General features: G+C 42.5%; 1 protein-coding gene across 1 annotated transcript; it reads right to left on the bottom strand.

Annotated features, from left to right (window-relative positions):
- Positions 1-496: 496 nt before the first annotated feature.
- Positions 497-1,426, bottom strand: LOC123609391 (putative olfactory receptor 2W6). Its single transcript, XM_045500404.1, has one exon. It carries the CDS (start codon positions 1,424-1,426, stop codon positions 497-499), a length of 930 nt encoding a protein of 309 aa, XP_045356360.1.
- Between the last annotated feature and the right edge of the window lie 12,363 nt (positions 1,427-13,789).

Raw genomic sequence — 13,789 nt, forward strand, 5'->3', positions numbered from 1 at the left:
GAATAAAATCTTTTCACCTCTCTTCCAAGACTTCATTCTTTCTACTAAACATTATTTTGCTAAGGTAGCTGCATTCTATGTGTGGCTCTGGTTGACTGCTACTGACTCTGGATACACTTCAGGGTATTTACCCATATTTTTTTTTTAATTTTTTTAATGTTTTTATTTATTTTTGAGACAGAGAGAGACAGAGCATGAGCAGGGGAGGGTCAGAGAGAGGGGGAGACACAGAATCCGAAGCAGGCTCCGGGCTCTGAGCTGTCAGCACGGTTCCCGACGCGGGGCGCGAACTCATGGAGTGTGAGATCATGACCTGAGCTGAAGTCGGGCGCTCAACCGCCTGAGCCACCCAGGCACCCCAGTATTTACCCATATTTTTAAAAATCCAAGTGTGTGATGCACGGGCTGAATCGATCGCAAGCACAAAGTAAATGGCAGTGTTTGGAAAGAAATGTTTCACCTACGGCTCCATAACTCAGCCCATGGTCGCTCCTGCTCATGGTTGCCTCCCCAAGACCCTTTTCAGCGCTCCTTTTACCTCCTTGTTCCTTAAGGTGTATATGAGTGGGTTCAGCATGGGGGTGACCAGGTTGTAGAAGAGGGTGAGAAACTTGCCCTGGTCTTGGGAAGCGCTGTTCCCGGGCTGCATGTACATGTAGATGATGCTCCCGTAGAACAGAGAGACCACGGTCAGGTGGGAGCTGCAGGTGTTGAATGCCTTGCGGCGCCCAGCGGCCGACTGGATCTTCAGCACGGCTGCCGCGATGTGGCCGTAGGACACGAGAATGAGAGCGAGGGGCAGGAGGACGATGACGATGGCGAAGGTGAAGGCCAGCATTTCCACCGCGCGGGCGTCCACACAAGCCATCTTGATCAGCGCTGGCATTTCACAGAGGAAGTGGTTGACCCTGCGCCGGCCACATCTGGACAGAGTCATGGCGAGCGGGGACATGACGACGGCGTTGACCAGCCCACTCCCCCAGGCCACGGCCACCAGTCGCAAACACAGCTGGGGGTGCACGATGACCAGGTAGTGCAGAGGCCTGCAGACCGCGGCGAAGCGGTCATAGGCCATCACGGCCAGGAGGATGCACTCCACGCTCCCCACACAGAGGAAGGAGAAGAGCTGGACCGCACAGCTAGCGTAGCTGATGGTCTTGTCAGGGCCCCAGAGATTCACCAGCATCTGCGGGATACAGCTCGTACTGAAGCAGAGATCTAGAAAGGAGAGATTGGCCAGAAAGAAGTACATTGGGGTATGAAGGCGAGGGTCTAAAATACACACAAGGATTATGGTTGAGTTTCCCAGCACAGCCACTGAATACAGAGTGAAATTGACCATGAAGAGTACCAGCTCCAGCCTCGGACGATCAGAGAAGCCCACTAAGATAAAACCATACTCTGAGCTGTCATTGGATTTTTCCATGGTCTTCCTTTCACATCATCTGTATACCTGTAAGAATAAAACAAACACCGAATCGATATTTTCTAAAGCCCCTGAATGTCGGGACCTTTAAGGAACAGATAAGCCACCAAGTCCAATATCAGAAGAGCTTCTGCCCAACTATACAAGCCATTCATCATTTGTTCAAACACGTAATGCAAATTATTTCATTGTTGGAAAATTCCAGCTTCTAATCATCATCCGTTTATTAAGGAGGAATTTTCTTCCTAATTCATGAGAAAAAGAATTTCAACTTCATTGAATATACTTCATATCTAATCTCTCTTCATATGACAGCCATTTAAATGTTTTGAACTAAACTAAATTTTCTTTAGGTCAAGACATTCAATTTCCCTTAACGATTCTCCCTATAACAAGGTTATCAAGTCTATTATCACCTTGCAACCATCTTCCACGTGCCCTCAATGTTGGCAATGACCTTCCGGAAATGTGACAGCCAGGGCTGAGTTCAGTATCCAAGATGTGATTGGAAAAACACAAGGTAAAGAGAAACTAACATGACCTGGAGATTAGATCCTTATTAAGAGGGAATAAGCATACAATTACTTCATGGGGTCAATGTCACCTTTTTATTTAGGTTATAATTGAATCTGCCAAATATCTACTGATTCCTGTGAAATGCTGTCAAGTCAAATCTCTTTCATTCGTTTCTCTGAAAGAAAAAGACTTCTGTAGTGTAGAATTGCGAGGATCAAGGGAGATATCACGTCCACTAATAAAATGGCAACTTTGGGCACATTGGTCTTCGGGTCGTCTTTCAGAAACATTGAAACAGCATAATTAGCTTGTGGAAGAGAGGTGCATGGCCATAGGGATGAAGGGAGAGAGAAGGAAAGAGACTGTGGTAAAGAGAGTGATTTAAAAAGTAGATGGAAAAAGATTGACCCTCATAAGGCTCAAAAGAATAAAGAGAGCTGGCTTCATAAAAAGACAGGTGTCTGATTGGAATCGAGGATGCCAGGATAATAACGACCCTAACAAAGAAAGGGAGAAACGTGTGACAACAGCAGAAAAGCAGGTGCAGAAGGAAAAGTACCTCAGACCGTCTGTCATGTTGATTCTGTGAGAACTGAAGCCAAAATAATGACTACAATTATTAAATGGACATTATAAAATATCTACTCTGCTGTGTGATCTAGAGGATCAAGGGCTGCTTCGATTATGATAATATATTCAACTAGCAAGGTGGGACAAATGAAGGCAGAGTAGAACACAAGTTGTCACAAATATTTTAATTTTCAAATTAGAAAACCGTATCTTTGCTGATAACTTCTCAGCTTCAAAGTTCTTACAGTAAATTTATTTTCCACAGCAAAATATAATATACCAAAGTGAAAGAAAGAAAGTTTTCTTGATTTTCTCTAATCATTTAGGCTTACCTGACTTCAACTTTCCCAAAGGATTTCGGGATAACACATAGTAATGTTTTTTCCTCACGTTGGGATTTGTTACCTGGGATTTTGTGGGAGATTGTGCAGTTAACGTAAGTAGAAAATGACGGTAGGGTGATGTGAGACTAATGCACCAGAAATCACATAGAAGCAGTTACAGAGATCTCAGCTTGTCCAGAAAGGGTACGACATACAAGCCCTGAGCTGACTTGCGTGCATTAGATTCTAGTTTCTTCCTGAAGATAAGAGTTGTCAAAGCTGTGTGATTTCTCTAATAATTTGACTAACATGATAGAGTAATGGTGTGTTGCTACCTCAGAGGAAAAGTAAAATAGAGTAATTGCTGTAGGGCAGTTAAATTATAGAGAAAAAAGGCAACTGTCATGGAAAATAGGGTTAGCTGTTCCTCCCCTGTCTGCCTGCCATTTGGGCCGAATAGCCAGCCTTCAGGAGCCTTCTAGGAGCCGTCAAGCCAAACCCCAAGGTGAGGCAAAGACTTCCTGCTGACCCCAGAAGGTAACCAGTGCAGGCGTGGAAGCTCTTATAGACGCACATAGAATAAATGGAGGACTAATTTCTTAGCATCAAAACGGTACCTAGAGGTTGACAGCATGTTTCCTTGTTGAGCTGGCAGGGACTGTGTACTCCTTTGGGTAATTAGCAGGGCTACAGAAGAAACTAGAGGTGCAAATTCTTAGGGGAAATCTTGGAATAACACCAAGATGATTGGGCATCGGCACTCTTAGATTCTTGGTTTCTATCTGGGGCCATAGTCTCAAATTTTGATGTGTGTGGCGGGGGTGGGGGCCGGTTAACTATTTCTGGTGTTTGGCGGGACAAAAAAGTTCAAGTTTGGCAATATAGCACAAATAGGAACATCTTCCAAGCACCTCTTTGTCCTTGAAGTGAGATTCAGTCTGTTTTCTAAGGAAACAATCTTAAAGTCAAATGTCTTTCCATTTTAATATAATTTTCAAAAGGGGAATGCAAAAGAGTAAATAAAGTTTCTCTTTGTAACTTGATTTTTAACTTTTATTTTCACTTAGGTTGGCGAAGTTTCTAGAATATAGTAAACATAAAGCAAATACTTGGGAATTTGATCGATTGGTGTTCTCTACATTATAATCAAACAAACGGGCAGTGGATAACAAGATGAAATGTAGTGAAATAGTAATTCATAAGATCCCAAAATACATAAAACTTTTTCAGCCTCATTTATGATTTATAATTATTTATAATTAAATAAATACAAATTAAAACACTGCGATCTTTTCAGTTTGGTAATATCCAATCCGTGAGGATATGACAGAATGGCACTCATACACTGCCTGTGGGAATGTCAATCAGGTTTACAATTTTGGAGGATGGTTTTACCAAATTTAAATTTGGCAAATGCACAAATCTTTGACCCACTAATTCCAATTCCTTGAATTTATTATTAGGATTGCTTCCATAGGTGTGTAAAGATATATGTGTATCTTTATATCTATATACCTATATGGATATCACAGTTACATTGTGGCTAAAAAAGGAAACAGACTAAATGTCCCTTAACTGAATAATAAATGTTTACACAGTTGTAAGATAAATAACATAAAAAGCACAAACAATGTAATGTGTATTGATATTGGTGTTTGTAAAGAATTGAGGAGCACCTGGGTGGCTCAGCCGGTTAAGCAGCCGATTTTGGCTCAGGTCATGATCTCACAGCTCGTGGGTTCGAGCCCCACGTCAGGCTGTGTGCTGACAGCTCAGAGCCTGGAGCCTGCTTCGGATTCTGTGCCTCCCTCTCTCTCTGCGCCCTCCCTGCTCGCATTCTGACTCTGTCTCTCTCAAAAATAAATAAAACATTTAAAAAATTAAACGAAAAAAATTGATATGAAATTGATATGGAAACAAAAATGAAATATAGAAAGCATATTTTAAGTATGTTATATATTAAATATATCTATTAAGTATATCATACATATTAAAATTATATTAAGTGTAATTTCTATTTTAAAACATGTTAAAATTAATAAAATTAAATATAATTTTTATTTTCCATGTTTACATAAATATGCAAAGATAATGGGTGTTTGGAGGAGAAAGATTTTGTTTCCATTTTTCTAAATTAAAAAAAAATTTAACGTATAACCATATAAAAATGTAATATATATCCATGATTATGTTGCTTGAAACATTTAACAGAAATAAAACTTTGGAAGGGAATACAAATAATTTGCTTTGAGTTTAACATTTAAGTTTGACCCCAGCACAATCTCTAGCTCACAAAGAGCGCAGATCTTTGCATCTCATCGCCAAGGCACGAACATCACTGCGAGTGGCTGCGTGCGGATTCTATAGAGCCCATGGTCCAGCTTTTTTTAAAAATGTTTATTTTTGACAGAGAGAGTGTGCATGCATGTGCATGGGCAAGCGGGGAAGGGGCGGAGAGAGAGGGAGACAGAGGATCCCACGCGGGCCCTGTGATGACAGCACAGAGCCTGATGCAGGGCTTGAACCCACCAACCGTGAGATCGTGACCTGAGCAGAAGTCAGAAGCCCACCCGACTGAGCCCCCCCAGGCGCCCAGCCCGTGCCTCCATGTCTGGGACACAGGATCACACTGCCCCAGAGCTCTCCAGATGCTTGGGCTTCTGACCCACGTTGACGTAGGTGTATAATTACATTCATTATTTCCTCACACCACCCAGGAATTTGGTAGGAAATAAATTATTTTGCCTGGTTCACAGATTGACATTTAAGTAGAGAAAACAAGTACTTCTCAAAATCACAGCAGGAAAAATTTTGACTTGTAGCACCGAGACCAAGTCATAGCTCAGGTGATGAAATGAGCGGTTTCCACTAACTATGTGCCTGATCCCTCTCAATTAAACCTCACTCTGATTCTCTGGGCTCAGATGGAATCTGGAAACATGGTGCGACCAGAAGTATTTTTGTACAAACTACTAGTTTCAAAAAGAAAACAAATTGGCTCGATTTTCTTCCTTTTTTTCAAGATGGTGGTGTGAATACGTATGGAAGAATTCGTATAGAAGAAACGAGAGATAATAATACCTTGTTTTCCACCTTTAAATGCTTTACAGCGTGAACATAAAACGAATGAGTCTACATAACTAAGAAGCAAATGCAAGGTTTTGAGTCTTTGGGGTTTATTTTTTTTCTATTTTTCTCGTCTTTTAAGTGAAAAGAAAATATAACCGCCTATTATTTCACCAGACACGTGACTTATTCACCCTGCAAGTTGTGGTCTAAAGGAGATGACAGAGAAAGATGAAGTTATAGGCTGAAAAAAACCCAGAGAATGAGAAATGTTCGGATCTGTTGCAAAAAGCAGCAGTTTTTCCTAGGCCATTTCTGCTTGCTGGTAAAATTGAAATCTGGCTCCATTTCCTCATGGGATTCCCTCTGGAGAATCTTAAGGGATTCTGGATGATGAGGTCAATGAGCAACATTTAAAACTAGAACAGGCGGGAGGGCAATTTTCAACTTCTGCAGTTTTTTATAAAAGTTGGAAGGAAGTACAAGACCCTGGAGAGCTCATTACAAGGCAGCTTAGACGAGGGCTCTGGTGACAACGACCTTGGCTCCTCTGCGTCCACAGGGATCTGGGAGAGTACCACTGATTGCCGTGGCTATTAAAAAGTTTCCAATGAGTTTCATTATAACTCACGACGCGGAGCAGTCTCGAGGGTTGTCTGCCTTGGCGGAGAAACATTCAATTAAGAACTGACGGCTGCAGAGAGTGAACTCATGAACTCATGTCAGCCCCTGTCACCGTGGGGCTCCCTCAGCTCTGCAGTGAGAGTTGTGGGGTTCCCTGTGGGGTTCCCTGTGGGGTTCCCTCAGCTCTGCAGTCGCTCCTCCGGAACCCTGGAGATCTGCTCAACAATGTTATTCACACCTGAACTTTCAAACAAAACACCAAATCTCCACTCTTCCAGCGTAACTGGCACAAGCATGTTGTCACTTGTGGATGGCATTTTGCTGAGCAGGGAATTGGGGGGGGGGGGGGTCTCTAGGAGAGCCATTCTCTATCAGCGACTTTTTTGTTATTGTTCTATACGTTCTCCTCGGCAATAATTCCCATAAAAACTTCCCATAAAAACTTCCAATGCAGAATTACTCTGGGAACGCAATAAGCTTTTACTTATCAAACACACTTGCAGACATTGTGAAAGATTCGTGGTATGTAAATAAATTTCATGCATCTGCCCTTAAGGATCTCTCAATCCAGAGGAAGATACGAATGAGGAAGTTACAACATTGTGTCAAAATTACTATTGTATTCAAAACATTGAAAAAAGGCAAACATTGGTTTATTGATTCTATTGAGAATGCAATAATAATTCGTTATTTTCCCCACTCTGTATTTCTCCTCCTTTTAGGTATTGTATTCGCTGCTGCATTCCCAATGCCTACCAAGTGTTAGCACATACTAGTAACCCAATAAATAATATATCAAGTATATATCAGTTAGTATATCAGTAAGTATATCAGTAAGTATATATCAGTAAGTATATATCAGTTAATCTATAAAGTGATAGTAAATATGACATGTTGAAGGCTTGCTGCTTTTCCAAGGAACATTTTGCAACAACAAAAAAAGCGCAGGTAATTTTCTTTTTTTTTTTTTTTAATTTTTTTTTTTTTCAACGTTTATTTGTTTTTGGGACAGAGAGAGCAGAGCATGAACGGGGGAGGGGCAGAGAGAGAGGGAGACACAGAATCGGAAACAGGCTCCAGGCTCTGAGCCATCAGCCCAGAGCCCGACGCGGGGCTCGAACTCACGGACCGCAAGATCGTGACCTGGCTGAAGTCGGACGCTTAACCGACTGCGCCACCCAGGCGCCCCAGCGCAGGTAATTTTCAATACAGTAGATTCAAAATAGTGACATCTCTATCTTATGTCTTCTTCATGCATCTCCATTTACCGTAAGTAACTATTTCTCAGTTTACTGACAACTATGTACGTGTAGTTAAATAATAAAAATAATAAGTGGAACCAGGTGATTATATAGTAAAATTGAAGATTCGTATATAACAACGTCCCGGAAATTCCATACCTATAGAAAAACTTGCACATATGCCCAAGAGATAGAAACAACTATGTTGATAACAGCTTTATTTGTAGTAGCAGAAAATTGGAAAGCACCTAAATCGATGTCAGTTGGAGATTAATACATTGTGGACCATTTATACAAAGGAATACATTGCAGTACAGACAATGAATCAAAATGGATGAATCTCACATTACATTAAATGAAAGTAAAGAAAGTTTTGCAGTGATTGAAGTGACCACGCAGGGAATTCTAAGCCACGTTAACAGTTTAAGCTTTGCAATAATGGCCATGAGGGTTTGGGGCAGGAGTGAGACAGTGCCACAGTTTCAACTAAAGGATGCCATTAATATATAAAGGAAACATGGTGTGTATATATACATATATATACAATGGAATATTACTCGGCCATACAAAGAACGAAATCTTGCCATTTGCAACAATATGGATGGATCTAGAGAGTATTACGCTAAGCGAAATGTATCAGTCAAAGACAAATACCATATGATTTCACTCATATGTGGAATTTAAAAAATGAAACAAATGAGCATAGGGAAAAAAAAAGAGGGCAAACCAAGAAATAGACTCTTAACTATAGAGAACAAACCGGTGGTCACCAGAGGGGAAGGGAGGGGTATTGGTTCAGTAGGTGGTGATGAGCACAGGGTGATGTATGGAATCACTGAATCACTGTGTTGTACACCTGAAACTAACATTACACTGTATGTTGACTAACTGGAATTTAAATAAACACTTTCAAAAAAAGACACTTAAAAATAAATAAATAGGGGCACCTGGATGGCTCAGTTGGTTAAGAGTCAGACTCTTGGTTTCAGCTCAAGTCATGATCTCACGGTTCATGGGATCGAGCCCCACATCGGGCTCTGCGCTGACGGCACGGAGCCTGCCTGGGATTCTCTCTCCCTCTCTCTCTGTGCCTTCCCTGCTCACATCAATGCTCTCTGTCTCAAAAGTAAATAAATAAACTTTAAACTAGACAGATAGGTAGATAGATAGATAGAGATAAAACCTTAACAAAATAAAGTATGCCATTAACAAACATGTTTTAGTACGAGCATTCCCACTGCTATGGGAATAAATTTGAGGGGAACAAGGTTAGAAGCCAAGAGAAAAATTAAGAAACTGTTGTGGTAATACAGGTGAGTGATAGAAGTAGGAAGTAAAAACAAATTCGAGAAATATGGAGATATTGAAGACGATAAACTGACAGGATTATTTACTGCACGCAAACGGTGAGACAAAGGCTGCTTGAAATTCCATTCCGACCAACTGAATGCTCTCTGTCGTCTCAGTTTCAAACTCTCTCTCACAAACACCTCCTCTTATTTTTCCAGCTGACTTCGTCTTGAAATCTGACTCTAACTACCCTTCAACCCCTCCAACCCATTGGGTCTACCATGTTTCTCTTCCTTCCTATCCGCTTTCCTCCTTCGCCCAAATTTGCACTATCACAACTTTGGTGAAGTTCAAGTCTCTATCAACCACATACGCTCCTAAGGCAGCCGAGCAGGACCGCAGAAAACGATTTCGTTTCCCAGCCGCAGCCACAGACCTCACGCAAACCCCAGGGCTTCCCATGCTTCCTCAGCCCTGCACCTTCCCAGGGGCACGTCGTCCAGCTCCTTAAGCCACCGGCACCTGCCGGCCCACCGTCATGGTCAGCGCAGGAGCGGTGCAACGAGTCTGCCCAAGAAGAGAGGCAAACGGAGAACTTTCCAGACTCCTCTTCAGCGACGGCCTCTGCCACCTGCCCACGTCGCGCCCCTGACGTCCCCGCTGCCCTCCTGCCCGTTTTCACAGATGAACCTCTGCCTCAGAGCAGAGCCAGCCCCTCTGTTACCCCGCTCTGTTCCATTCTGCCTCGTCTCTAGAAATGTGCCCATCCTTCCGTGTTATCAGGCGCTCACGTTTTACGACCTCATTCCCAGGAGGACACAAATATACCATGAATTCTGACATCTTAAAAAAAAAAAAAACAAAGGGGTGCCTGGGTGGCGCAGTCGGTTAAGCGTCCGACTTCAGCCAGGTCACGATCTCGCGGTCCGTGAGTTCGAGCCCCGTGTCGGGCTCTGGGCTGATGGCTCAGAGCCTGGAGCCTGTTTCCGATTCTGTGTCTCCCTCTCTCTCTGCCCCTCCCCCGTTCATGCTCTGTCTCTCTCTGTCCCAAAAATAAATAAACGTTGAAAAAAAAAAGTAAAAAAAACAAACAAACAAAAAAAAACTTTGCCAACCCTTCTCCCCACCAGGTTCATTTTTATATAATTTGAAATGATGCCTCTTCTCAGATACATTTCTCAGAAAGAAGCTCTATGTCTCTCATTCTTGGTTAAACCCGCTCTAGTCTGGCATTTGACCCCCTCCCTGTACAGAAACAGTTTTCGTCGTGTTCCAAATTGCCTCCAGTTTCCCAAATGTGACAGTGGGTTTTAACCCTTATCCCGCTTGACCCAGTGTCCTCTCTCGCCTTCTCACACTGTCTACAGCTGGCTATTTCTCTAGATCACGAGCGTCTAAGACACACGAGTCCGTGCCACACGGAGTTCCTACACTTTGGAGTGGCTGCCGGCAGAGGCAGTCACTCCGAAGCTGCCTCTATCTCAGGGGGGTTGAGCGCGTTTTTGCATGTGTGCAGGAAGGAAAAAAATAGTGGCTGGTGACGATACGAGTGGACCACAGTCCCTGGAAGTGCTGTTTATCAAACGTCTCTGTATCTCGTGCCTTCTGTGTATGTGCTAGGATTGCATTTCCCTGTCCCCTTAAATTAAGATGTGACCATGTGAGTCCATTTGGTCTTAGAGATGTGAAAAAATATCATCTGTCTCTTCCAGGAAGAAGCTCTAGGACCCAGGGAACAGGTCCCCACTACCGTGATGATCACGAATGCACAGCGGCCTGAAACGTCTGCTCTGTTTTGTCCCCAAGCGACTGGGAAACAGCTCCCGGAGGGACCTTCACGGGCTGCCTCGTACTAAGGACAAGTAAACTTTGCTGTTTAAGTCACCGTGACTTTGCTTTATCACAGCACAACACAGACCACCTTGAGGGGAACAGCCTCCCTGCCTCCGCTCCGGCCGCCCGGGCCCGTCTTGTTCCTCAAAGAGCTATGCTGGTCTCTCAGCGATTGCTCTGCCTATGCCCTCGGACTAGCACTCGACCCTCAGATGTGCTCTCGGCTAAGGCAGGCACCCCTCCAGACCTTTGCTCAAATCTCACCTCCTAAACGAGGCTTCCCCTGAACCTGCCATTTCATGTTGATGCTCCCCCTCGGCATTCCCAAATTCTCTTAAATTCACTATAAATTCTTTTGTGTATTAGGATCACCTTCTTATATACTTTTAGAGTTATTAGGTCTAATGTTTATTTTATGTAGTCTTTGATAGAATGCAAGCCCTGCAAAGGCAGAGATTTTTGTCTATTTTGTTTACTCCTGTATCTCAAATTCTATAACAGTCCATGGGGGGGTTGGTAGTAACCCAATCAATATTTGCTAAATAAATTGAAAAAACAAACATAAGTAGATGTGCAAGTAAAGTCTTAATGTGAGGGCTTTTAGTGTATGCAAATAGAATTTAATATTCTGAAGTTCATCAAAAATTGAAAAGTAGGAATATTTTATTTTAATTTTTTTTTCAACGTTTATTTATTTTTGGGACAGAGAGAGAGCATGAACGGGGGGGGGGGGGGGCAGAGAGAGAGGGAGACACAGAATCGGAAACAGGCTCCAGGCTCTGAGCCATCAGCCCAGAGCCCGACGCGGGGCTCGAACTCACGGACCGCGAGATCGGGACCCGGCTGAAGTTGGACGCTTAACCGACTGCGCCACCCAGGCGCCCCTATTTTAATTTTTTTTAAACATTTACTTATGTTTGAGACACAGAGAGACAGAGCATGAACGGGGGAGGGTCAGAGAGAGAGGGAGACACAGAATCCGAAACAGGCTCCAGGCTCTGAGCTGTCAGCACAGAGCCCGACGCGGGGCTCGAACTCACAGACCGCGAGATCATGACCTGAGCCGAAGTCGGACGTTTAACCGACTGAGCCACCCAGGCACCCCAAAGTAAGAACATTTTAAAAGGAAAACACTGAGCTCATGGGTACAGAGAACAGATTGGTTGTGGGGGGGGGGGGGGAGAGTTGGAGGGTGCAGGTGAAATGAATGAAGGGAGTCAAAGGTAAAAGCTTCTAGTTACAAGATAAATAAGTCCGGGGGCGTAATGTCCAACATGGTGACTGAAGTGAATACGACTGTATTGCATACTTGCAAGTTCTCCGAGAGAAAAGATCTCAAAAGTTCTTATCCTAAGAAAAAAGAATTTGTAACTTTGTGTGATGACACCTGTTCACTAGATTTATCGTGCTGATCACTTTGCACTGGATACAAACGGCAAATCAATACGGTGAACACCTGAAACATACACCTGAGTCAATGATACCTCAATACAAAAAGAAGGAGAAATATCTACAGGTGTGAAATTAAGAAAAAAAAACCTGGACGGAAGATATCTACGTATATAATCTTCTTTATCAATTGGCTTTTTCATCATGGCTGCCATCAAATCATCAACATCATTACCAGCTCCACATTTACATAGAGTTCCATGCCCTTAAGCTTGCGTACTTCGCTCATTCTTACAGCCATTAAATTAAAAAAAAAAAATTATTGAAGCAAAAGGCTTTCGGGTACTGTTATGAGAAACAGATACAGTTGTTAGAACATAAACGCCTGGCTTCATGGAGCTGACAATGAACACGGAGAATGCATTTAGTTCTTTTATTGAGCCTAATTCATAATGAAGCATTCTAAAGTAATTTCTGCTTACAAGACAATATCTCTCAATGGTTGTTTGGCATAAAGTAATCTGTAGCCGATCGCTCTGGGACAAATAGAGCACAGCCCTAAGTAGGTGGATTGCAGAATGGGTATTTTGGTGGGCTGGGGGAAGACTGTGAAAAACCGACCACACATCTTTGTTGGCCCCGGAGAACGAAACACATAAGTATCATCACTAGAATGTTGATCTCTCTGCAGGTAAGCTGGGAAGAATCATAGGTTTTTGAAACCATTTGAGTCATAAGAAAATGATTGGTTCTATTCAAGAGGACGAACTGAGCACACTGTCTCTCTCCTCTGGGCTTGCTATTGTTTAATACCAAACTGAGAGTTTCAGGTTGGGAAGATGGAAATATTCTGGAGAGAAACGGTGGTGAAGGTTGCACAAAAATTTGACTGCATTTCACGCCACCGAAGGGTACACTCAAATTTTGTGTGATGCATATATTGCCACAATGTCAGAAAACAACATCTAAAATACACTTCCTGGTTCAGTTCTGGTTCAAGATGTTTTCTTTTTCTGTTTTTTTTTTTTTTTTCTTTTAGAATGTGTTTGAATTTAAATGACCATCAAATCAATACGGACTACTATTTACTTAGGATGTTGTATATGAACATCATGATAAATGACAAACCCAAAACCTATGACAGATACACACACAAAAATAAAGAGAAAGAAAGCCAAACAAAACACTATACTCGTCCGTCATAAGAAAGAGAGCAAGGGCTGAAAAAAGGAACAAAGAACTACAAAAACAACCAGAAAACAAATCTTTTAAATGGCAGGAAGTACATACCTATCAATCATTAAGCATAAATGTATTAAATGTTCCAGTCAAAAGACACGGAGTGGCAGAATGGATTACAAAAAAAAAAGAGAGAGACCCATCTATATGCCTCCTATGAAAGGCTCCTATGAAAGATGCCTACAGTCTGAAAGTGAAGGGATGGAAAAAACATTCACCATACAAATGGAAGCAAAAAAAAAAAAGCCAGGGTAGCAATACTTACATCAGAC

Source organism: Leopardus geoffroyi, chromosome B2 (assembly GCF_018350155.1).
Source record: "Leopardus geoffroyi isolate Oge1 chromosome B2, O.geoffroyi_Oge1_pat1.0, whole genome shotgun sequence".
NCBI classification, from domain to species: domain Eukaryota; kingdom Metazoa; phylum Chordata; class Mammalia; order Carnivora; family Felidae; genus Leopardus; species Leopardus geoffroyi.

Excerpts from the sequence above, each read along its gene's own strand:
- LOC123609391 (XM_045500404.1), bottom strand. The coding sequence starts at position 1,426 with ATGGAAAAATCCAATGACAGCTCAGAGTATGGTTTTATCTTAGTGGGC.